This window comes from Zootermopsis nevadensis, unplaced genomic scaffold (assembly GCF_977971745.1).
Source record: "Zootermopsis nevadensis isolate Lab colony 2312 unplaced genomic scaffold, Znev_1.0 Znev_ptg000024l, whole genome shotgun sequence".
NCBI lineage: Eukaryota > Metazoa > Arthropoda > Insecta > Blattodea > Termopsidae > Zootermopsis > Zootermopsis nevadensis.
This window is the reverse complement of record NW_028259156.1, coordinates 11325929-11353165: the sequence shown is the minus strand read 5'-3', so window position 1 is coordinate 11353165 and position 27237 is coordinate 11325929. Positions and strand designations below refer to the sequence as shown.

General features: G+C 32.9%; 1 protein-coding gene across 12 annotated transcripts in view; it reads left to right on the top strand.

Moving 5' to 3' along the window:
- The window catches only part of Rim (Rab3 interacting molecule), a 98912-nt gene that overhangs the window by 49993 nt on the left and 21682 nt on the right, over positions 1–27237 (top strand). For 6 of the 12 annotated variants that reach the window (XM_087355514.1, XM_087355513.1, XM_087355516.1 and 3 more), the window contains 10 exons: positions 257–422; positions 2084–2176; positions 3275–3474; positions 4845–4971; positions 5906–6196; positions 6946–7021; positions 10337–10553; positions 13146–13297; positions 14310–14486; positions 26740–26935. In XM_087355514.1, the coding sequence (XP_087211640.1) occupies positions 257–422; positions 2084–2176; positions 3275–3474; positions 4845–4971; positions 5906–6196; positions 6946–7021; positions 10337–10553; positions 13146–13297; positions 14310–14486; positions 26740–26935 (1695 nt within the window). Of the gene's footprint in view, positions 1–256; positions 423–2083; positions 2177–3274; positions 3475–4844; positions 4972–5905; positions 6197–6945; positions 7022–10336; positions 10554–13145; positions 13298–14309; positions 14487–14612; positions 15045–18150; positions 18232–21362; positions 21514–26739; positions 26936–27237 lie in introns of those variants that run through there. The other 6 variants (XM_087355524.1, XM_087355515.1, XM_087355523.1 and 3 more) reach the window with 5 other exon arrangements.

The window sequence follows — 27237 nt, the reverse complement described above, 5'->3', positions numbered from 1 at the left end:
GAACTATTAAAAGTGCAGATACATTATCTAATTTTTACATTCACACATGAAGTGTTTCCCAGATAATTTTTATTTTAATAAACATTCTGTTATAGAAATACAGAAATATATTTCAGTTGCAGAAAATGCTTTAATGTTGCAATATCGAATGAAAAATATACTCTTAATATTAACATAAAAATTACGATCAGTTTTACTTCACATATTTCATAAGTGTTAAATGTGGTGCATAAAAAGTGGTTATGGCAATTTGCAGTGAGAAGTCCAAGAGGCGGACAAAAACACTAGCCAACACCAACGACCCCAAGTGGAATCAAAAATTCATCTACTCATCAATTCGTCGGGCCGATTTGAAGCTTCGGGTATTGGAAGTGACAGTGTGGGACTATGTCCGTTATGGGGCCAATGATTTTCTTGGAGAGGTACTGTTTTATCAATAGAAGAATGTCCTACTTTCCACTAAAATAAAGTCTGTGGAAGGAATTCTGTGTTGAGTTTGATGAAGATAGATGAGGTGCAGAATCCTAACCATGTTTCCCCTGTCCCATAATGCTTGTCGGAACTGCAGACATCTTTCTTCACATATTTATCAGGTTCATTTCCTTTATTAAAAATTAAAATATTATGTGATAAAATTGCATTTGGTTCTTCTACTCTGCACTACTGCAATTGTCCTCTCTGTCTTTGAACTGATCTATCTTGCCTATTTAATGTCAGAAAAATAGAAATACTTAGTTTTGTGTCAAAATTATAATGAGCCTGAAATTAGGTTATTTCTGGTTAATGTCTCATTCTTTAGTTTCTTAATGAAATTTATCAACTTCTTAGGTTATATAGTATCAAGTAGCAGGATTATAATTAATGATGAATTGATTTTTTTTGGGAGGGGGGTTGTTTTAAATTTATCTGTAATGATTGAGGAACTCCACACAAACTATCAGTCAGGATTTGTGATGTTTATTGAGATTCAGACCTTGGGTTATCGTGGATACATAACAGGAATCATAATTATAAAGACTGACTTTTTATTTTCTAAAACATCATAGATGCCATTTTATTGTAAGTCTTGTACTGTGTGCCAAATTCAAAGTCGTGCCTTCATTCCCTAGATGATTAGGTTACATATACTGATTTTTTAAGTTAATAATGGCATTACTGTATTTATGTAAATATTTCATAAATTTTGTACTTTTGGCATTGCTTCATTTGTACTTGAATAGGAAGTAGAACATGGAAAGACATTTAGTATTATACAGTATTATTACTTTGCAAGGACAGATAGGTGGCATGTGCTGCAGCTTGGCACAAAATTTGAAGAAAGCATTATCATTGTCAAAACATATTTCTTTTTATACCATTTTGAATGAGAACGAGACCATAGCTACTAGCCTGAAATTTATTAATATAGTCATAGGGCATACAGTTCTCTTATATTAATCTAGTGATGCTTAGTTATTTATGAGTTACAACCAGGAGTCCAAGAAGAGAGTCATGTTGGTTTTGGACACAAAAGTTAAAGTGATTAAAGCTAGTGAAAAAGGGAACTTGATGGTGAAACAAGTCAGGACAAAATGCATAGTTGGAAAACCTCAAGTGGGTAAAAATCTAAAAACAAAGGTAAGATAAAAATGATGGTGCAATGCTTCAGTCTAATGGAAATTATGAAAAACTGCAAATGAAGACGTCACTGAGATTGATTTATACATGCAAGGGCTATAAACTTGCTTATATCTGAACACCTGGGTGAAAGAAGTGGCTGGAAAAGTGGGTAAAATTATTTTAAAGCATGAAGTGGGTAGTTACAGAACTTTACAAAAAGGGCCTGAATTATTTGTAAAGAGATCTGTGTGAAGCTGACTGTTTTGGATATCCAATATACTTCTACAACCCTCTTAATTCCATTACAGCTTCCTTTATGTGATCATATTACTGCAGTCCATTTTCTTCTACAAATTCTACTAATCCATTTATTTTTTCTAAGCTCCTTATAGATGTTTATGAAAGATAAAGGTCTTATATTTAAGTTATCCTACATAGTAATGGTTTATTGATTGTAATGTAATGAGATGAAATGTATTATTAGGTCGTAATGGAACTGAGTGAAACACCTCTTGACGAGGAACCTGTTTGGTACTACCTTAGTGCTCACGAAGAAATACTGACACATTCACATGCTGTAAGTATGGGCTTATACAGTCACTGATATTTTAATTAAATATCAAACCAATTTATACTTATTCCCATTGTCTTTGGTCCCCTACACCTTTGGCTTTGTTTCATTAGTGCAGTTCTTCCTGCTTTATTTCTGGCTTCAGTGCATTAGTGTCATTCCTATAGCTTGATTTCTGGCTTCACTGCATTCTTCTAGCATGATTTAAGGCTTCACTGCATTAGTGTTATTGTCCTAACTTGATTTCTGGCTTCAGTGCATTAGTGTCATTTTTCTAGCATGATTTCTGGCATTATTTCTGGTTTCAGTGGACTGGTGTAATTCTTCATTTCTGATTTTAATGCATTAGTGTAATTCTTCTAGCTTTATTTCTGACTTCACTGCATTAATGCCATTCTTCTAGCTTGATTTTTGTTTCCCCTAGATTTCCTTCTCCCTCCTTTCCTTTCTCCCCATTTTCTTCTCCACCATTTTCTTTTTAATTTCCCTTTTTGCTCAGTGTATCATGTGTTGAGTGTTGTGTAGATCAGAGCCACTCTGGTTTTGTACTGTGAAGGTAAGCTGCTTATACAAAATTCCTCTAGTCCTTATCTTTCTAAATTCCCTTTGATTAAAGATTTTAAGTAACTTACATTCATTTTCATATATATTTAAATTTTTGGAAGGCTAGATTTTGATGAGATGCTAAAGTTTTATAGTTGTTTTATAGTTGTGTAAGGCATATTATTTATGTAATTGTGTAACTTTCATCTGACAATGTGTTTTTATATTTAAGCACTGCTTTGCTATTATTTTTAATGTAAATATGTTATGAAGGGATCAATGGAAGTTGATTTTCAAGATTTAATGAAAGATAGGTGTGTGAATAACACCTTCTGTAATGACCCATAATTGAATAAATAACACAGAGATTTATCCTGTGTGTCCTAATTGCATGACAAGGTGGATGTCATAAAATGAAGCTAATTAAGGGCCTGTGTGGAGGAAAGTTACAGAATGAATACTCATCACAGACTTAAGTATGTTTGCCTGGCCATGTAGTGTACTATTTAAATTAAGACACAGATGTTACTGTAACTTAACATAGTTCATTTGTTATTTTAGCGGCATGGCGATGTTGATCCTACGGATATGGAATTGGCCTTGACTCCAACAGATCATTTATCACCTCCAAGCACTACATCAAGGTTATCTGATTCGGATACATCTGAGTGTGATTTGGAGGATGGACTGAGTGGTGTTGGGGTTAGAGAACATCGAATTGCTGATGGAGCATCCATCAGTAGTGTTGGTAGTTCATCCAGGTACATTAATCAAAACCATATTTATTTGAAGATGATATGTGAACAAATCAAGAAGTTCTTGGAAGACTTATGATGCTAGATTTCCTTAAAATGCTTCTGTGAAAATGGTGGAGCTAGCAAGAATACACAATAAAAATTATGTAATGTAATGATTAATTTTAGTGTATGATTTCCAGTAGCATAGGTACTGACTGCATATAGTTTGCTGGAAATAACTTCAAACATTATTCACCATCACCATGTTTGTAATTAGTAACATGAATTATGTGTTTTATTTATGATTATTTCTACTCAAAATTTTACATAGATATAATGAGGCATTAATGATCATCATTAAACTTAAAGCTATATATAGATTCTATGTGGCCACCATAATGTTGTAAAACATTCTAAATAAAATGGCTTTAACAAATATATTTTCTGTAGATCCATTACAGCACAGCACACCTGAACTTTGAAAGTAAAGTAGCTAGGCAAAGTTTTGATAAGGGGTTATCTGACTTTTGTGTGTAATTCTGTAATATATGAGGAAGTATAATTATGAGAAAAATATTAATTTTCATATTTTCTTAGAATTATCTTTCTTTGTATGTTACAGAATTACATATAGAGACAGTAACCCATTTTTTTTGTATGCTAAATTGACTATAATTAAGACTTCATATACTCACTATACCTTCACAGCTACACTATTAATGCATCAAATTTTTAAATCACTTTCATTTTAATTTATTTTTAATTACTGTTTTTAAGTATAATTTTAAATTGTCAACATTGAAATATTACCAGAATTACATGAATGACTAATCATCTCAAACAGCCTCAAAACATGATAATCAGAATAGTCTGGCACTACATAACTAGCATATATATAGAAATGTAAAACCAACTCATGGATCCATAGTGTAGATTAGCAGGTTGTAGAACATGATATGTATAACAGCAGTCATCATAAAACCATTCAACATTTAAGTATACACCTGATAATGTCTTAGTATGTCCATAACATGTAGTGTAAATACAACTATAATATAAAGGTTGTGTAGACAGCATACTACATATATTATTACATTGATTGTATACCAGGATACAATCCTTGAAATAAAATATTATTTTCAGTTCATGAGTGAGTCATTCTACTATAGCTGTTTGATGCTACATAATCTCAGCATTTGATACAGAGCCATAAAATAACTCAATACTTATTATTTATTAGCAATGTAGAATCTGACATGTAAATTTCTACAAGATTATGCTAAAAAGTAAACAGTTGCTTTCTGTTCAAATAACAGATTATTTATAAATTTTCTTGACTTAAGATTGTACATGTTATATGAAAATATTAGAATGATGTTTTCTTTTATTTACAGTCCACCACCTGAAGTTGAGATGCAAGAAATTCGGAGATCTCGTCGTGACATGTCACCACAAGGAAGGAAACGAGCAGCTGTTATGATGAGTCGTGATAAGATAGTCAGTTATCAACCTCAGAGGAAGGTTAGTTATCTTCATAAAGAAATGTATGTTTATGTGGGCAGTTAAGTTGCACTGTGCAAAACTAAATATAATTATAGTAATAGAAGATATTATGAGAAGTAAATTACTTTCTTCTCATCTTCCTTTCCTTTTAATGAAATTTTGTGTACCCCTTTACTTTACATAATAAAATATAATAAAGGAAGTAACAGTTGTTGTTCTATAGTGTGTGTGCCTGCTAAATTACATGGATTTATCTCTCCCAACTACCAGCTAGCATCAGTCTCAACCATGTATTATGTCTTATGTATACAGACCAGCTGGTCACGCTTTACACTAGCATGCTGCTAGACTGTTAACACCTGTTTTAAAATCCAGCTGGCAACCCTGTAATACAGGAATTTAAACCCACTATTCCCCACTATACACTATTCCCATACAATTAAGTTTAATAAAGTTTAAATTAGATTTTTAGTTGTTTTTGTTTTAGTTTTCTCTCATTCAGTTTTGTGCTAAACCTGATTTACCTTGGCAGAAATTAATGTATTAAATGCCACAAGCATTTGTTTATATGAAGGTGTCAACTAAAGAAACTAACAGAACTTTTTGTAGGAAGAACAGATGGACTTCAGAAAGGTGTAGGATACATTTATGTTATGTTTATCCTGATACAGATTATTACATATTAGAGAAATCTTATTTGTTGGAAGAATTTGTATTTGTTGTCAAACATGTAAATAGAAGGAAATATTGACATAATAAAACTTGTAATTTTTGTTTTTAATGTTTTCATTATATAATATAATAGTCTCACTAGTTGGTTGAGATTTTGATAGCAATTATGTTTTGTAAGATTCATTGATTTTAGAAAGGATGGTGATATTATTGATATGATAAGAAAGCACTTGGCCAGTGTGAGAGAAGTACTACATTTTGATTTATTAATTTCTTCCAGAATGGAGGTCAGGGTATGATGGGTCAACGTTCACATTCTGCAGCTCCTACAGATTCTCCAAGTCTCCATTCTAGGAGCAGATCAAAAAGCCCACGTCGGATGGGAGACCATCGTAGCCTGTCACCACCGGAGGGTAGAATGCATCTCCATGGTCAGTCTATTCCTTCACATGCTTATGTTCCACGTTTCTCCCGCTCAGCGACTGCCACACCTACTGGTTCACCCAAGAAACGCCAGCTTCCACAGATACCACATGCACTGCAAAAAGTACTTAAAGAGCGTGTTACTCAGGTATCCATTACTTTACACTTTCTCAGTGTAGTAGAATGCAGTTTTTTTAACTCACTGATAATGGTCCTTAGTAAGATTTATTTTGATTTCCTGTTACTAAGATTCTTTACCATTAAAATGGAAGTTATCTTTTATCACTCTTGTAACATAAGTCATTAAATGTTTACAGCCAGGATAATCCAGTTCACATCACCACTTCCTTAGATATATTTTAATATTATTCTCCCATACAAAATGTGAAATGTAAACATATTCTTATTTTCTGATAGAAGCTAAATTTTAAACTTGTGAAACTTAATTTAAACACCCTTATAAGAGTATCCGAGTTGTAAATTATAATTTTTGTGTTGCATAATGCATGGACAGTGACTTTTAAAAACTTCAGGCAGTGCCTAGATTTTCATTACAGTTTCCCACAACAGTTTCAAAGGTTTCAAAACACAGCTGACAACAAATTGTTGGTATAAAAGAAAACAAAAAATGAACAGAGTAGAACTACAATATGATCACTGTCCTTTGCAAAAGATGTTCATTACTGTTAAAAATGACAGGTCATACTATGCTAATATTTAAATTGTGTCAAGTTCAGTGTTTTACATACCTGCTGTAATAGGGCTTTCATTAAATCAGGTTATAAGTCTTTGTCTGTCTAATCTACTTAGCCTCTTTACTAATACTTACTGTCAGATCAACATATAACAAATAAAATTTAAAAACAACCTGTTCTTATACACTTTCCCTCTTGATAGGATCTGGAGGATCGAGCACGTATGATGAAGCAAAGAATGCAGATGATGCAAGGGACACGAAGCTCTGGAATGTGGCGTGAGTATGCATTCTATGAAACATATAGTCAATGCATGAGCACTTGGCATAGAAATTCTGCTTTGTTTAAGTTTGGTTGTTTAGTTCAGTGTTTCTCAGCCACTGGGTTGTGCCCACACTGGTGATAGTATCATGAGTCCCTTTTTGTTTAATGTGTAGTTTTCTCCCTTTTTCACTCATACCTAGTTATGGTAACAAAATATATAATGTTTATATGTATGCCTGTGTATCACAAATACATGAATACATATGCAAAACATGTATCAATATATTGGCACAAAGTAAACTAAATCCGTAGAAGATAATATTTCTTGAGAAGCTTATAGTCACCCAACCGGTAAAGAAATTCCTTGTCTTTTATGAAATCCAAAGATTCATTACTGACAAATATGTTCTGAAGACCCTGTCACTGAATCCTATCCTGAGCCAGATTAAACCAGTAAACCAATAGAAAGCTAATATTTATGGTTCAGAGCAAGGCATAGTGGTTCAAATACAGAAAGGATGACTGCCACTGGACCCCACAGATAAAGAATTCCTTCTTTGAAGATTTCTGTCTTCTGGGATGTTGCACTGTGTAGTCTGGTCGATGTTAACCAACGTTTCAGAGGTCACACTGCCTCCGTCATCAGGGAGATTATAAATCCCTTCTTTCTTTCATTTAAAGTCAGAGCAAGAATCAGCCTCTAAAATATCATATATCTTATTTATTTGATAGTGGACAATGCCTAAAGAAAAATATTCCTCTGATAATGTCAAACATTGTCAGAAACTGTTTAACACCCTTGCTTTTTAGCCACGTATGTGCTGACATGATATGTAATCGTCAGGCTAGAAAATTATTCCACGATAATATAAAATCCCTGACGCAGATTTTTAGAAACACAATTTTTAATTATCTATGCACTTCGAAACATGCCACAAGTCTTCAGACATTCATGGTAATTTATAACTAATGTCGTTTGCATTATTTATGACACTGTGTTGTGGTAGCCATTTACTGATATTTCAGACGATGTGGCTGCCTCCATATTTAAGGAAAATCATGTAAATTGTGGCCTAGCTCGAATTTTTATAATCTAGGAAATGAGGCAGTGGGTAATTTCATGTTCTGACCAGTGAATGTATAGTTACAAATAATAAAATTGGAACTTAGGTCCCTTAAGTTGTGATTCGTGTTCATATTTTTCAAATGTACATCAATCAAAACAGTGAGTTCTGAACTGGCTCATGACCTGGACTATACATATGGCACCAGGCCCTGTTTTCTGAAATGCCAGGAAACCATCCAACCATGGCATGGTATGGAAACAGAATTATAATATGAAGTGTTACAAGTTGCTTGACTGTTTCTGGTGCCCCACTCTATGTGTGTTTCTACTGTCCTAGACTTTCTTTTCCCTTACCTTCTTTACTGCCTGTATCAGTGTCATACTATCTACATTTATTAATTTTACTTCTGAGATTACTTTCTTTAGTGTAGTGCCTTAATTATTATTATCATCGTCATTATGATGTTGATGATGATTTTATCATAATTTGAAAAGATTTCATAGGTAGTAAGTAAAATTAAGTATAGGTATTGCTGATATACAGATAAAATAAAAAAGTGCATGTAAGTCTGCTGGTTGCTGACATTTATGTACATATATGAAAGAGGTTAAGCAGTTTACATATAACAGTATTGTACAGATATTCCTATAGCATATAATCAGTGCAGATAAATGGATATATACTCAGAAAATTTAGTGCAGATAAAGCTTAAAATTTGATGACCCCTTTGATATTTTCCTTTCTTTCTATGATATGAACTCCAGAATATACATGGATCATCTTGTCTTTATCATAGTGCTATTATACACATCAAAACTACAGTGTATATTAATGTGTATATATATATATATATATATATATATATATATATAAAATTTATTTTCCCTGTACCATAAATTTGCAAGGCCTGTAAAAAATTAGTCATCATTTACAACTGGTTGAGAACCACTGACATATTCTAGCTGTTAGCCTAGATGTTTTGTAGGGTTCTGTAATAATTTTCATTATTATGCCATTAAGCTAATGTGCTTTAATAATATTTATTGTGAGGGCTTGATAGACTGCCTTAGCTAATGATGTGAGTAGCTTTGTTTGCATCGCTGTTTGCTCCGTGCTTGCGGCTGCCATGCTGCTGCTACTGTCTGAAGCTGTCATCCTAAGCTGCCGCCATCAGATGCTCGCTCACTTCTGCACGGACGATGTGATGATTGCTCACCTCCTTGATACGTACCACACCATTCTTCTCCATTTACTTTCATGTCATATTTTATTTCTACAAACAAGTGTATAAAAGGTTCCTTGATCATTGACTGTTTCTGGGTGCTCTCTAACAAATTAAATGTTCAAAGTTATTTGTGTAATTTGCTTAGTCAGACACATTAAGTGGCCGCTATTAGGAAGGAAAACAATTTCAGAACATTTGTTTGCTTTTATGGTTAGATTATTCATTAATAACTTACTAGTAACCCCTGAGATAATTAGTACTTTAACTGAAGAACTTAGATAATTGGTTGTGTTTCAATGTTGTAGAAACATAAAGTTTTAAAGTGAAAAGTAATGTCAAAGTGAAAAGTGTTTAAAAATAAACATGACATGAAGACTTGTCCTAAGAACAGTGAAGTTGGTTGGAATGAACAAGGACAATTTGAGGCTTCATTGATATATTGCACCGGGAGCATGTGGAACGCAGTGTTTACTCAGCATGTTTCGCATGCTTAACTTTAAGTAAACTCAAAGGAGAACCACCAATCCAGGTTTGTACATGAACTATACTTCTGTTTATTTTATAATTGGAGAAAATTCGTCCACTGATAAAGGTTTACCATGTACATAATTCTGTTTGAATAATGATGTGTTTGCAAAACATTAAGTCACACAGGAATATAAAAATGAAATTCATGTTATGATGCAATTTGGGGTGGAGAGAATTTATCATTTGAAGAGAAATGTAATGTACATACTGTTGAATGGTATTGTTTGAAGTAAAAAGTGTTTTTTATATAAATTCCTTTGTGATTTTTATAGCATTTGACCCAGTGTGGGTATTTTGTGTTAATTTTTAAAGAAATATTAGCCAGGCATTGCAGATAGCATTTTATACTTTAGTATAAATCAAGTGTGTGGGCATTATTTAGGAATGAGATTGCATCTGAACACAAATTAACTGAAACATCTGCAAAGCCTGTGTAGTATTGCATGTTGATGCATGTATTTCCTGTCTCATTTATTCTAAGCCACAAAATTCGTAAACACTGTTTCTAGGGTGTGACCGAAACTACAGTGGTCGGAGTGATAGTGACCTGCCTTCACGTAGTACCATGCATTGTGCTGATCAGAAAATAAGGCTTCCTCATTCACTCTCACCTGACAAAGATGTGATGGGTGACTTTGGTGACAGTGATATTGAAAGTGTTGTAAGCATCACGAGCAGTGCCTTCTCCACCCAGTCAGAGCGTCCACTTGGGTCCATAGGGCTTAGGTGAGTGTGTGATTAACTAAATTATGAATGACAAACTTTAATTTTACTTTAGTTTCTGAATCTCTTAATATCACTATGATATATTAGATTGCAATCTTAACTGAAATAGTCACTCATAGTGCATAAATAAGGTACTACTTTGAAATGTATACTTACTTATTTAACATTAATATTCTTTAATGCACTGATGTTTGAAACTTTGTAAATGCAGAAACACGATTACTGCAAGCAGTAATAAAATTAATTATTGAAACTAATTTCAAGTATTTTTACAATGGTGTTAATGTGTTGTTTGGTAGTTTCCAAAAACTGACACACCTAGAACTGAAATGTATAATTTTCTCTATTTTACAGAGCAGAAAATATTGCTAGCTATTCTAATCCATATTACTGTATATCAGATTCACATACCTGTTTATCTGAATGTGTTCCTCCCTGTTCTACTTTAATTCCTATAAATTCAAACATGTCTTGCAGTTGTAGGTATCTCATGTCATGTAATTATAATGCTACCAGTCAGTGTAATTTGAATACTTTGTCATCTGCTTCATTAAACAATGTAATGAAATGTGATCCACTGACAAACAATAATGCTTGTACTGGATGTAGTGTTCCTAGACATCCACATTTGAAACAAAACCTTACCATGATAAATGTTATACCCAGTAATCAGAACTGTAGAAATTATAACCAAGAATGTGTTGACAGTGACCAGCATTTAACAAATAATAGACCTCAGACTTCAACACAAAATTTATGTCTACATTCAGTGGGAAAACCCAAAGATGATTCATTTGTTTCTGTTTCTGGTTGTGAATTCTGTGCTAACCTCAGAAGCTCAAATTTTTGTCGTGCTCATAATTTAAATGTAATTGGACCAACAGGTTCATTTTCAAGGCCATGTCCTCATTATAATGGCTGTGATTGTGAATACAGTGGCACTGAGACTGAGATGCATTGTTCTAACTCCAGTTTTTACACCCAAAGATCTGAGATTGCAGATGAAATACCAACTTGTGTAGGTGTGCAAATAAATACAGTGACAGATGCTAAATCACAAGAAAGCAATTTCAGAGTGACAAGATCTGAAAAGTTAAAACAAAGCATCTTTTGTGGCTCAAAAATAATTTCACTTAAAGAAGTACCTATAAAATATTTCTGTCCAGAAACTGAACATAGAAGATTAAAATTTATGAAAACTGAAGATGACAGTATTAATGCAGTTATTAGAGCGTCTCATTCTGTTGAAGTGTTAGGCTCTTACAACACAAATCAGGTTAGTAACACTAGGAACAACACTGTCTTTATTAAATCTTCAGAACCTTGTGGATTAAGTTCCTTAAAGGAAGATTTGGGTAAAAATTCAAATATTGATGATGATGATGATGATAACAGTGTCTCAGATAAAATAAATGCAGATAGTTTTTCAGATAAAGTTGTCAGTAGAAGTCCTACATCTGAAAGTATATCTTCAGTGTTCATGGAGGATGTACCTCACAAGCTAAATACTACTGTTAGAACAATGAAGTGTCTAACTAACAAATCATGTGATGTAGAAAATGATGAACAGGATGAAATTCCTGAAAGATCAGCTAGTAAGTGTGCTGTATTCAAAGATGAAGAAGTTCTTGGCTGTAACAGAAATGAAAATCTGTTGAACAATAAAAAAGAGCAAAGTGAAGTGAGTATTACTGTAGGAAACAATAACAGCGCAGATTTCTCTTGTGGGGCTAGAGAGTGTGACAGAGATAGTGCAATTGCAAGTCGAAGAAATTCAGAAATGACAGCACACAATAATTCTCTGTGTGCAACAAGCACCAGAAACTTATTAGGACATTCCGTAAGCCAGTCAGAGTTGATCAGTTTGGCTGGCAGCATTGTAGGTAATATTAACAGCAAAACAAGTTGTGATATAATTGATAAAAACCACATTTCTGCTCCTTTATATGATGCTTGCACTGTACGCCAAACTAATTTAGTTAGTTGTATGCCAGAGATTTATTCCAGTTGGATTTCTAGTGGCTACAAAACAGCTTCTGTATCAATCTGTAGTGAGAAATCCTGTAACAGTAGACTACCAGATGACAGTACTAGCAAGGATGCTTTATCCTGTTTGCCCTTAATCAGTGAAATGCTGGAAATTAGGTCACCTCTTGAAGGTAAAGCTGGTTATAGAAATTCTGATGAGGATAATAATACATATTTTATTGATTCTGAAAATTCCATAGATGATAATGTAGGTGACTTGGAGTTGTTTGATTATCGTAAGAACAATAAGAAAATTAGTAATGTGGGACATGAAAGTGTAATCATCAGCAATTGCAATAATGTTGGCAGTACTTTAGAGATTAATGTTAGCAAGGATAGAGGTTTCCCAGAACAACATAGCTATGTTGAGTTTGCATATTGCAAAAGCCCCATGATCCACAAACAACCAGTAGCTGATAGTCAAACAGAGACTGTTGATGCTAATTGCTATCCCTTGCTTATGTCCTATGCTGTTACCCCCTTGCAACCCATCATGACTGCCAATTTGGAATTGCAACACACCCATTCTGCACGGAATGGTCTGCTACCTTGCAATGAGTGTAGTGACTATGGTAGTAGCAGTGGAGGTGGAGGGGGACAGCACATGGCAATCCATCACAGTGGGGCACAAGGGGCCAACAGTAGTTCAGGGAGCAAGAGGAACATCTTCACCCGTAGTCTGTCAAATGCAGATGTTCCCCCAGATGAGAAAGCTGGTGAGTGTAAAAATGAACTAGTCAAGATGTAAAGAACTATTTTATGTGAAGGTAAATATATTGTAATATGCTCATTGGTAGGCATTCAGATTTTTTTCATTAAGTACCTTAATATCTTGATCTTATAGCTTGTTTTTGTACAAATTGACCTATACACATTCAGTCATAATAACAACCAACTTAAATATTTAATCCTTATTTACTAATTTTGTTTGTGCTTCGTTACTTAACTGAACATGTTTGTTCAAAGGCAGTGTTTATTTCAATGATTTTAGTGATACTAAATAATTCCATGAACAGAGGCCTTCATGAGAGCTAATAGTTGTTCAGTTTGTGAAAGAATGCTCCACCTTTTATAGGGCCCAGGGCTTCATTACTGTGTTTACATAAGATTAGCACTGGGTCCTATCCTGAGACAGATGAATGCATTCTTCACCTTTACACTCAGTTTCCTTAAGATAAGTCTTAATGTTATCCTCCCACCTATATCTAGGCCTTCCAAGTGGTCTCTTCTCTTCAGCTTTTCTGATCAAAATTGTGTATGTATTTCTTATTGCTTCCAGACATATCACGTGCTCTGCCCATGTTACTCTTAAAGAATACATGTGAATGATGCACTTCATTTAAAGATAAATTGTTGGAGGCAAAAGAAGGTTGAGAATACTTGCTGAAAATGGATATGAAATATGATATGGTGCTGTATCACTGCATATTCTCCAAAGGCTAGAAAATTTGAGCTATCTGAAATGTTAGCTGCATTGTACTTAAATGTCTTTTCCAATGTTAGTGCATGAATAATCATGAGTGTAAGACTGATGAGTGCTGAGCAGTGCTATGAAAATTATCAGCATTTGTCATGAGATTCAGAGATGATTGTAGTACAAGTTCTGTTATAATTTGCATACAGTACATTTGTTAATCCTGTCTGCTGATGCCAACTTGTACTCCATAATCAGATTTGCACTCTACAATCACATTCATTTCTGTATTATTGTCTTCTATGTGGTGACAGATGGCAGCCTGAGTGACACAGCTGTGGGACATCATCATGGGATGGATGGGTCGCGACAAAAGATGTCAGGGAGCGGTGAGAGGAGCAGGAAACCTACTGGAGGTGGTGGAAGTATTAGTGGCCCGTTCATAGGTTTGGGCAAGAAAAGTAGTTCTACTTCCCAGCTCTCGGCTACAGGTAAGAAAGAATTTCCTTCTTAATTTGTTTTGCTATATTGTAACTCCTTTCCTATTGGTCTGTTCAAGTAAAATATCCTTTTGGATGTATCATTAACATTTGTGATCCTTTTTTGAATGGTACAAGAAATGCTGACTCAACCTGGGTAAGCACGCTGGGCTGCAAGGAGTTAAACTAGTATTGTCATAGAAATTTGTCTATGTGTAAGTTATAAATTTTGAGTAATGGCTCAGTCTTAATCCTGCTGACAATTAACTATCCTGAAACGTATGTATGACTCAGTTTCCAGATCAGGTATATTTTCTTTTATTATTTTTTAATTATAGTAGATATAAGTTCTGGGATAAGACAATTTGGATGTGGATTGTATTTATTCCTGAAAAATATAAAGGTAAATTCACATGTAAGAGCACGAAAAATTAAATAAACCTTTGCCTCTGTTATATGTCATTTAAACATCTAAAAGAATCATCATAGTAAATTAATTTGCTAGATTCTTGTTTCTGATGTAATGAAGAGTTTTATTTTATTTTTATGTTGTGTACTTTATGCCTAATCCTTTTCAAGAGTTTTCACTGTACAGTATTTAAAATTCCATGTTTCATTTTAAGGTTCTTTTAATTATCTTAGTGCTAAAAATAATGTATCTTGTTTTGTAACTCTTTATTTTCTGATTTAAGTGTGTTTGTTACTATATAGTAGTTGAATCAAAATTCTGATTTGTCTGAGTAAATAATAAATTAAACCACACGTATTTGTGACTTTTTAACAATATAAAATGTGCGTTACTAAGAAAATACAGAAGCAAAAGGAGTTATTTACATTCTTCTATAAAAGCTGTGTATGAAAAGGATTAAGATATTAAAAGTAATTCTATCCAAATGGTTTTACTCCATACAGTTTATTTCCATGTATTTCATTTCATTTTTTAAAATTTACTTTACCTGGTCTCTGAACAGCATTACGGTTGAACTCTACAACACTGTGTGTTAATTTTTCATCACTTACCAAAAGATCTATGACTTAATTCTTTCAGCTGACAATAACTAGTATGAATAAAACATTATATATACAAAATGAACACATAGATTCAAGTTACTAATATTTATTATTATGTGGGTTAAAGTGTATTTATACATATTTATTTTTATTTTAGTAGATGTTGGTTGGTTTCACGTGATAGATAATTTTATCAAATTGTCTGTTAGAAGTAATTTACTGATTTTAATAATTAGTAAGTAATCAGGCCTTGAATTGCCCTTATTCTTCACTAGGAAGAAACCTAAGGACATGGTTTGTTTATGTTCTGTGTAATCAGTGCTTTCCAATAGAAAAAATAGTATATTTCACAGTACCATGCAGTATGAGCCAAAAAAGGTATGAGCTGAGTGTATTAATATGCACTCTCATAGCAGAAGGACTGTTTAATTTAAAATGAGTTTATAGTAAAAACTCAGTCTATATGAATGTGTATTGTGAATTATGTTATTATTTTTAAGAACTTGCCTTGAATATGGTTCTTTAAAAATATTACAAAATGTAATATTTGATTTCATCCAGTCACTTAAAATACCTGCATCACAAAGCCATTGACTTGAATTGTTATACCATTTGTGGGCAGCAGTCTGTAAATTTTCCAGTGAGAACTTTCCTTCTTTAGCAGTTTCTGTGTCAACTCCATAAACCAATATAAAGGAAGTACCATCTTATGAAGACACAGTGCTGACCTATTATGCTATGATGAATGGTTATCACTCATCTGTTCACTTGTTCCCTTTTCATTCCTCACCAACACATACACATTATGGTAATCAATTTTCATTCATCTGAAAGACAGTCAGTGGATATAAGATGTTCATAAACAACAACTAAATGAGGTTGTTTAAATAATTAATGCAATTTGTTTCCACTCACATGCATATATCATCAAGGTCATTCATTGTGCATGTTTTTATGACATCATATGTTTCTGAGATCTGTTGTAGGAATTTTAATAGTTCTAGGATATGGCAATTTAATATTAATGTATTGGCTGTGTAACATTACTGAAAGCAGAAGGCCATGAATAAGCATTTCATAGTGTTACCTTGCAGTGCTGTAGAGCCTCGATTATCCATTGTGATTCTGCAAAATTTATCACAGAAAATAAAATATTTATACTTGATTCAACACGTAATATACTGCTGAAACAGACTGTAATGTACAGCATTATAATTATAAAGTGACCATTAAAAACATAAATATATTTCTTTCAGTTGCATAATGTGGATTGGTTTTGTAGTTTATTCATAATTTATTTTTCACTTACCTCATCACAGAGGTCAGGCTTTGTTCAGATCTTTATATTGTAATAATATCAGACTTAAATCTTGGATGGAATTCAAAATCTGTTTTCAGTTCTCATGAATGACAGAATGATTGTGAATTGGAAAGTATATGGAGATTGCCATTGCCTATTTTAAGGTTCTATATCAACATTTGGATAGAAGCATTGATAAAAGCCATGAAAAACCTCAGAATAGCTGGTATTTGGCCGGAGATTCAAATCTGGGACTTCCTGAATGTGAAGGAGGAATTCAAACAGTTCAACCACGACATTTTGTACACATTCTTAGAAGCACTATTACCTATTTTGTTCTCAGACATGAGCCATTTGCTTACTAATTGGAAATTATTTAAGATTTGTTGATGATTTCTGTGTTGTGAACATGAGATTTGAGGGAAATTTTAGAAGACTGCATGACTTCTACCATTAGTGGTAAACAGTGATATTGATTATAGTTGCAGAATCCTTTATTTACTTTTAATATTTAATTTACTTAGCTAAATAAGAAGAGCTCTCAGAATTCAATAGCATACAGACATAAAACACCCTCACAATGTTTGTTCAGCTAGGGCTCACATCAAAACATTTTAAAGAATTCTGCCATGATATCAATTTTTTAAGATAAAAGCAAAATTTTCTTTGTGCTTAAGCACCACATCTAGAAGGTATGTGGGAGAATGGAAGTGAAGATCCACACAGTAATTAACTTCAGCACTGGAAGGAAGTTAGTGGTCACTTTTATGCTTCGGCTGTTTTGCCCTTGGGGAAATAGCACCCAGTACCACACAACAGGAGCCAGGGTGAGACCAAGAACAATATAATTTTTTATGGATTCAAATTACTCATTCCAGTATTTGGTATTGTGGTTGGTTTTCTTTAGGAAGAATAGGTAAATATATTTAAACTGTTTCCTGAATCATATATTATCAAATAATTTTCTAGAGGTTTTACCTCAATTCATCAAATCATTTTGCTTGACTCCCTATATCCCTCTCTTTTGAATATGACAGCACTATTATTTTTAAAGTGTCAACACTGATGTAATTACAGGTAATGCTTGGATACTTTCCCTGTGCTTTTCATCCTTTCTTTTTTCCTTTCTCATGTAAGATTAAAGCTTTTAAGATCCTCAATGTTGATCAAAGCTTCTTCCCTGTCCTTTATTTAACTTGTTTCCTTCCTATTCATTTAGATCCTGACAGTTGGTCAGTTCTCCCTTTAGCAGCTGCTTGTTCCCAGCAGCAACCCCATAGAGCTGCTTGCCCTTTCCCCTTTGGCTGATCGAAGCTCTACTGCAAACAGCCATCCAACCAATCGTGTTCTTCCTCCACATGTCAGAAGCTCATCCTAGTGAAGTCTTTGCAGGAAGAAACCTGAGAAATGAGCAGTGGTGCAGTGCCTCTCCTCCCTTGAAAAAAGGTCGGGCACATTTCTGGAAGCAAATATACGTACTTAACACTGTTTTTATTATTGTAATTAACTGGACACTGTTATACAAAAGGTTTCAAACCTACATGTGAAATTTAATTGCAAATAAAATCAACTCAGGTTGTATATAAGTACATGTTCTTCTATACATGAAAATTTCCTCATGTGATATTCTTATGAATACTGATATGGTTTTAGTAACAAATCTTTAAATATATTTATATAGTAGCTATCTCTAAATACAACTTAAAATTGAAAAGCAACTGTTAATAATGTGATTGTATATGCAATACAGTATATTAGTGTGTCTTATTCTTGGGAAAAGTTCATTAACTGTGTGGTATTCATATTCTCTGTATGTGATGCATACTTCTCACTCACCCCATCACAACAATAAAAACTTTTGATGTGGTAACAACCATATTTAATTTATCATGATCTACTGCACTATGTGTGGCAAAGTTGTACATTATGGACACAAGTCTTCACTATTTGTGCACTACACTGTAGTGGTGTTAGTGCTGTTCTTCATAATCAGTTGCATGATTGAAGTTAAAAATATGTATAAAGATACAGGACATGTACAAAATTTTCAGACACATTGTTGCAATATCAGTCCGTATAAAAGAATATCACAAAACAGAATATCCATGTATATAAAACTATATACTTAATATGTAACTTTTATAATCTCATGCATTATTATGGTAAAATATATATAACAACACAGAATATATATAAAATATAGAGACCATCCTGGCTGGTTACAGGAACTGGTGGCAGGCTCTTGTGAACATGGTAATGATCCTTCAGTTTCCGTAAAAGGCTCGAAATTTCTGAATGTATTATTAATATCTCTCAAGAAGGACTTAGTTCTGTAGAGTTAGTCAATTATTGTTTATTGTTACAGACATTTAATACTATTTAGTGACATGACATATTGGTAGTTATATATCATTATATTGAAAGACACAAAATATTCTGCCCAACCCACTGAGTTGAATCCCTCAACTTGACATATTACTAACAAACTTAATAGATTTTTCATACCGTATTTTATGTCTTATGATATTGCATACCGGGTTGATATTTTCATGGATTTTTTTGGGGGGTGGGGGGGTTAAATTCCTTACTGAACAAGAACACTGTCCAGTTATTGATATGTAAATGTTATCGTTTTTGTATATAAATACTTACTCTTGGCCTTAAAATATATTTAACACTTAGTAGTTCAATTGTACTTTCATTATTTGTGTTTCGTTAATTTTATCTCTAATATATAATAAGGTCCATATTCTAGCTGTATTTAGTGATATATTATGTTGAAAATATTTTTAAAATTCTTGGGCTTTCTGACTGCACATCTAATATGAAGACTTACAGATGAAGATTTTCTATTGTAAGAGAATGAATTTGATAACTTGTTGAATAAGGAATCAATTCCCTTGGTTCTGTTCATACTTTTTTAAACAGTTTTATTAAGCACCAGTTTTTGCCTCTTTTACTCGTATGTATGGATATTGAAGAGAAATTAGTTGCTGAATGTTAAATTAATGTACACTGCATGATAAATTTATAAAATATGGTTGCAATCCACTAATCTCCAAAGATTCTGTCTGTGAGATATATGAGTTTTCAGTTTAAATTATTTTACTAAAAATATTTTCGCAAAAGTCCCAAAACTCACCATGTATATTGAAAATCTGCAAAATGGAAAACATACAAACATGTCAGTTTGGTGTGTTTTTCATGTAGCATACTTTCATTGTGCGCTCTCACAAAAAAATATAAATCTTTCATTATGTGATAATACAAAAGTCAAATGTTGGTATAGTGAAAATTTAGTGTGTTATTAAGATGTGTTGGTATTATTCAAAGAGGGAGTGTTCCTTGCATGAAGAATGAAACAGTTTTAATTACATTTTAAGGCAGTATTTCTCCAACATTTAGAGTGATTCCCTTTCTTTAAAGTCATTTTCTGTGTCACTGCTTTCCTTATTAATACTTAAGGAAGCTGAGAGTACTTTGAAATCAGAGATTGTCCTTGATTGCGTTTAAGTTTCTTTTCTTCTACATGGAAATATTCATGGCACTGCAAACACTACCTAGCGTACAGCAGAGTTCACAGAAGTTCATTATATTAGGAATTTCTTTTCTGGGACCCATAGGTCAGTAGCACACTAACAAAAACTTTTTTGCTTTAAATATAATGTGTAAAAGCTGTTCTGAAACACTTCTCATTATCTGTGTTTAGATTTAAGCACAGGTTAGTTGTCAAACTGTGAATTTTTACTGGGATTAAAGATGTAAGTCAGAATGCATTGAGAATGTCCCAATGGCCACTTGGAATAATCATTTTTGTTGTTGAATGTGTATATATTGGTTTTTCTACCTTTATAGCCATGTCTGTTTATTGAATTTGATCAACATTAATCAGCTTACTTAGGACTACAATTGATTTAGTATTATATAGTGTGATAAGTAATTTTTTCACTATATTTTCTGTGAAGGTATACTGCTTATCATTATTCTGTTCTGAGAAGATTTATTCTACTCCAGTGCAGCAAAATACAATGAAATTTCTATGTTACGAACTTACTTATAATAGTGTAAATCCAGAGATACAGGATATTGCATTTTCAGGCACAAATAATTATTTTACAGCCGTATGCAAAAATGTGAGTTTCCTGGATTAAAATTGTAGAAGTTTCACTGTAATTGTAAATCCTATTATTAAACCTTTCTTAAAGATTCAGAATTTCTAAGCCCTAATGTTATAAGTTAAATTAGTTATTTTAACTGATATATGCTATTTTATTGAATTTCAGTCATTAACCACTTAGTCAGATATTACTGAATCATGTAAATAACAAAGTCGTTTAGTTTTGGATATACGTAAATTGTTCTTCGTTTTTGTTTTTTGTATAACTTGTTTATTTAGGTAATGATTTGTAAGCTGGCTCATGTTGTTCTCATTTTGACAAGACTCATGTTACATATATAAGCTTTTATTTACCAAGTTGTTAGCCAATGTAAAATCATTTTCCTCTTAGATCCATAGTATTATTGTTGGGTGATGATTTTGTTGTTGTTGTTCTGTTGCCTTGTGGCAACACCTGCAGGTCGCAAACGTAGATTAGGTTTTGGGCGTAAAGGCAAAACTTCGTTTACCGTCCATAGAAGCGAAGAGGTTTTGCCAGACGACGTACGCCACCTGGTGAAACAAGGCTCAAGTGCGTCAAGTGATGGGGAGGGATCACAGGATGGAGACAGGTTCGATAACACTGTGCCTTTCCAACCATTTAATCTACAGATACCAACTAAATCCAGTTGCCCATCGTAATATAACTGATGAGTTCACTACAGCTATCTTACAGCTTTGTAAGATACAAGATTATTTATCCATGTGAGCTTTTATCACAGCAGATGGATTCTTATTAGTTTTTACCATATCAAAAAATAAATTTATACTGCAGAACCAAGTTAGTGCTGCACATAATATAGTGTGACATAACAGAGTGATTATCACTTGCTAGTTATTGAAATGGTGGTTAATCTGGAATGTATCTCAAACTTACAAACTGACACACTTGATAATCAGTTATCTGATTCATAGAATTCCATAATGGAGATCATTTATATTTGTTTAGGGCTCTGTTAGGTATTTCAGAATCATACTTCTGAACCCTTGCTCTGGTTCCAGGAGACAGTGTTTTATCATTCATTTAGGACACAAATACAGAATCAGAATGGGCGCTTTACATATTACTGGTTCCTAAATTGGTACTGCTTGTGCTAATTTAAATGTGATGGATTTTTGTTTACCTAAATTTAAATTAATATAAAAGATATAAAAGAACAGTTAAATATTATATCAAGTGTAGAATATTTAGTACTTTTAGTATAAATTTTAACCTTCATTGAATTTTGGTTCTGAATGTGCAATGAAATTTCCAGGTACCAAATTATTGTTGGAAGTCTGTTTCTGTGGTGTTTTTGCATCCCTGTGGAATGCATTAAAATTACTTTGTCAATTTGTTTATGTACATGTAACAATTTAATAGATTTTCATGAAATTTAATATTCATTTCATATATGGTTTAGATTGGACAGGTTTAACTACCACTTAACATGAAACCACTTTATTGATGTAATATTGTGTGCCAATTTATCTTTATGGTGGTGATGTGGTATATTTTCTTTGGGATGGGGACTAAGTTCTGACTAGGGTTTTAGGTTCTCATGGCAATGAGTATGAAAATAGCTGTCTTCTGGGTTGTAGTACTATGTGGTTTTGTACAAGTTTACCAATGTTTCAGAGGTCCTTGCTGCCTCCATCATCAGTGCAATGGAAGACCTCTGAAATGTTGGTAAACTTCTACCATGCTACATGGTGTTACAACCCAGAAGACAACCATCTTTTAATTCTGGTTTCCATGAGAACATAGACCAGCATCTGTTGACTTACATATTCATAAAACTACTGAAGCTTTTTGTATATAATTCCAAATTTTATTACATAACATACATTTTGTAATTTCTAAGAAAGACAGAGAGAGAAATAGAAATTAAGAGATAAAGGAAGACAAAAAGGAAAAAAGTAATATTAGATAATTTTGAAACAGTTCATAGAGAAACAGAATGTGAAGGTATGAAATGGATTGATCTGGATCAGATTATGGTCCATTGGTATGTTTTTCTTTTTAACTTGGCATTGAACCTTGATGCTGCATAAAAGCAACTGGTTGAATTACAAGCAACTGCTCAAGGAAGACTGCGCAATAGAATTAGTATTAATTTCAGTATTTTCATAATTCTGAAACATTAGAGCAAACTTGCTGTGTCAGTGTTGAAGAATAAATAATAAAGGAAGTCATTATACTAGTCTTTTGAAATCCTAAAATATGTCTAGTGCGAATAGTGCTTTTTAAATGTTTACTCAATATTCTTTGCCTTAAAATCTACATTCTGCCATAAAAGAGATAAAAAGCAATAAGTTGCCAAGAAATGAAACTTAATAGAAATTAGTGGCAGAGTAGCATCATTAGGAAATGGCAGTTATATATGACAGTCTTTTAGTAGTCTAAATGTTCATCTGCATCCAACATTTCAACTTTGTATTAAATATAATCAATTATTGTTTCTCCATAAACACTATTTGGTTACAAAAAGTTTATCTTAAATAATCAGTTGAATAATAGTCTATAATTAAACAGAATTGTACTTTTTCAAGTGTGTCAGTTTGGAAGTTTGAAGTACTCTCCTTTCTTAGTCCTATTTATCCATGGTCCAATGTACACATGGCTGTCCTTAACCAGCTCCATATATCAGACAATCAGATTCATGGGATATGGAAGACACAATAACACTCTGCTTTCCAACTAACACTGCTGTTTTTAGGGACAAGAGACGTAACATATTGACTGTTGTTCCAACACCCAGCTATTTGAACCTCATTTCTGTATAACGGTTCACAGGCTTTAATTACTGATAATGCTGACATCATTTACACCAATTCCACATCCAACCATCCCATTCACTCTACAAGTCTGGAGGAGTAAGTAAATGTCTACAAGTATTAATAGTAGAAACTTCACACATAACTTAGAGTGCTTACTACTTGATTTATGTAATATTTTTTACAATGTATTACATTCCTCACTGAAAATATAGTTTATTTGGTAAAAAATAATTAATCTAAATGGCAGTAGAAAATGAATTACATCTCCAACATATAACTCAGGTACATTTTGACATAATGTTAATTTTGCATTGTGTGTTACTTAAAATTCCTAACTTATTGATTCTTAAATGTACTCACATTTATAGGTATAAAATTTACTAGCATGAATCTGGAATTTATTGGCTAAAATGTAATACATTGCCTGGAGAAAAGTAATTATTAGAAATCACTGCTTAAATATATAGTAAATTGCTTCTCCTCCTGGCTTCCTGCAGTTGATTAAAATCACCTTATATTGTATACACATTTGGAATTGTTAGTAGTGGCAAAATGTAGTGGCTTTTCTGGGTGTTTTGTTTACAAGGGCTGATGATCAGGGTTAGGTGCTACTGGCTGTGCTGAATGTCCACTTGGCTACTTAACAGACATAGAATCAAGCGTTATGTATTGTCTGTTATTCCTGTAGTGTTGACTATTTACTGTGCAGACCATAAGAAGCACTGCCTCATTAATTTCCAACATTTTTTCACATTTTCATTAGATTACAATCTTCACGATTGGTAAAAAGAAAGCTATTATTTAGCATGAGTTATAATTCAAGACAATGTTGGTGACATGAGTTGTGCTTCTAGGGCTTGTAATATCCGAATGGAGAGACTCATATATTAGCATCATATATAAGGGCATGCAGAGTAGTGTGTAGGGAATTAGATAATTTAGAGTAAACAGAGCTGTAACTTGAGTTTCATGAGAAGAGAAGTAAAAATTATAAGCAACTTGAATCACCAGGTAAGGAGACCCTACCAATGTTTTCTCCCATTTTTAGCTCCTTCCAGATCCTGTTTTCTCTTTATTCACAGTTGCAGTAATGATGATGATAATACATGTCCAGTATTTTTTATAACACATACAATCACATCTAAAAATATCAGTAATATTTTGGGTTCTTTTTCACTTACCTGTTGGTGCTTCAGGACTAAGTACTTGCTTACTGTTTACCATAGTAAATGTTTATATATGTACTTGCAGAAGATGCACACCAAAAAGATAACAATGTCTGCATGCAACTTATAAAATAAATTTGTCAACTGGCAACAATGATGTATTTGAGTAAAACTTAGTTTTTTATATTTTTTTCTTTCAGTGAAGGTGTTTCTTTGATTGCTTAATAGCTTGAAACTTATTATAGTAAAATAACGGACTATATGTTTTTCAGTTATATAGTAATATACCTTGCATATTATTTTTGTGGTATTAGATCATTCAGCACACACCTGTATATTAAAAATTATGTTTCATGTTATAGATATTTTACACATGACTGAGTGCAGCATTAAATTTTTAGCATCTTATAATTCTGTAATTTCAAATAAATTTTTATTTTACAATACGTTATTTATTCCTCCTTACTGAATGAAGACAGAAAGTTTGTATAGGTCTGAATCTTTAATTAGATGCATTCAGAAGTGAAGAATAGAATTTTGCCTTCTTCATAAGCCAAGAAGCAGACATAATGGGATTTGAAACTACAAATTCAAGTAGCAGAAAGCAAGTTCTTAAATGATAATGCCAATATTTTATTTATTTTTTCTCAATGAAAATGGCACAATAGCCACAAATGCATGCCCTTTTCGTGATGCCAGTATGAACTCTTGTTCCTCTCCTCTAACCATCACAAGGCTGCTGAGATGATTGGAGAAGTGCATCATCTTGATTTGTGAGTATGACTGCATATGTCTGTCAGAAAAAAATGAGAATACCCTGCCAACAAACATGAACTAGACAAAGGAGTACAAATCTGCTACACTGTAAAACAATACTTTCAGTTAGTTAGCAACTACATGTTTAATCAAAATTCATATCTTTGATATGTTGCTTTTAGTTTATTCTGTGCTTCACCTATGGCTGCATTATGCTGTATGGAATATGTATTTCTTGGCTGAGGACATGAAATATACATAAATTATTTTGCTAGATTATTTAGTTCCACTACTAAATATTTGCATTGTATTGTGAATTAATTTAATATATAATCATACTGAATGAATTGTAGGTTTTAAACTGTGCTGAAGTTGTTTTAATAACATATTTTTAGTGGATTTCACATTATAGAATTTTTGATGAAAAAATAAAACATGTTACATGTAATTATAAATAGGAGTTCTACAGACATTTTCTGAATTATTTTATATACCTTGGACTCGAGGTTCAGTTGCCATATTTCTAAGTAGAGTACGTGTATTTTTTGGAATCAGTAATAATTTTACAGAAGTGTTTTTTCCAGTCATACAAACTGAAACATTTTCTTTTATGTGATATTCTTATATTATGAACTGTAACATGTTAGAGGGGTAAGGCATAACATTGATGTTTTATTTCATTTATTTGTTTATTTTTTTAAATTTCAAGGACTTTGAACTTGTTAGGTGGTATAAATGGTTAGTGTATAGTTTTCCAGTATTAGAAAACTGAAATAAATTAAATATATGTGTATGTGTAAATATGAAGTATGCAGTGGAAACATGTAAATAATATAATATATCTTTTTAGTTTATTTCTTTTTACATACGTGAAAAGCCACACTAATTATACTTGTCAGACTTGAATCTGTGGGTCCAATTGTTTGGCTGGTGTTCTCATTCCATTTATTTGTAGAGGCTTATATCCCTTATTCCCTCTCACTTGCTCTTGAAGTTCAGCCTTTAAATTGATTTAACAATAACAACCCATCTTCTGCTGACTATTTTGCTTGTTAAGAAAACACAAATGTTTATTTGTGTTATTATTTTGTTGGTTGTATATTTTCGTACCTGCAGAAGGTGGCACTAGAAACCGTAGCTCCCCTAGCAGCAAGAGTATTCAGCGGTCACAAGAAGTGGTTCCACCACTGCGATGCCACAACCACCCCTTCGTTGCACCCTCCTCAAGCCACCGCCTACCCTCTAAACACTCCACCACTGGTGAGGTTGGTGCAAGCAGTCTCAACAGCATTTCTAGTTCAGAGGGATCCACGTAAGTAACTCAGTCATGGTGGCACATCAGGAAAAATAATTCAAGACAAAATCCAGAGAAAATGAGAGATGGAAAAAAGAACCGAATTTAAATTGAAACATGACTTTTAAATTGCAAGCGTGGATCCTCAATAATTGGCATTTAAGATTTTTATGCACTTAATAGAACATAATTATCACTTCCCTTAAATTATTTCTCTTGGGCATTACAAGAAATGTAAAGTACATAATATAGTAACTGGGTGTTCAAGATTGACAACTCCTGTACTTTCATTAGTCAGTTTCTTGTGGCAAAAGAAACTT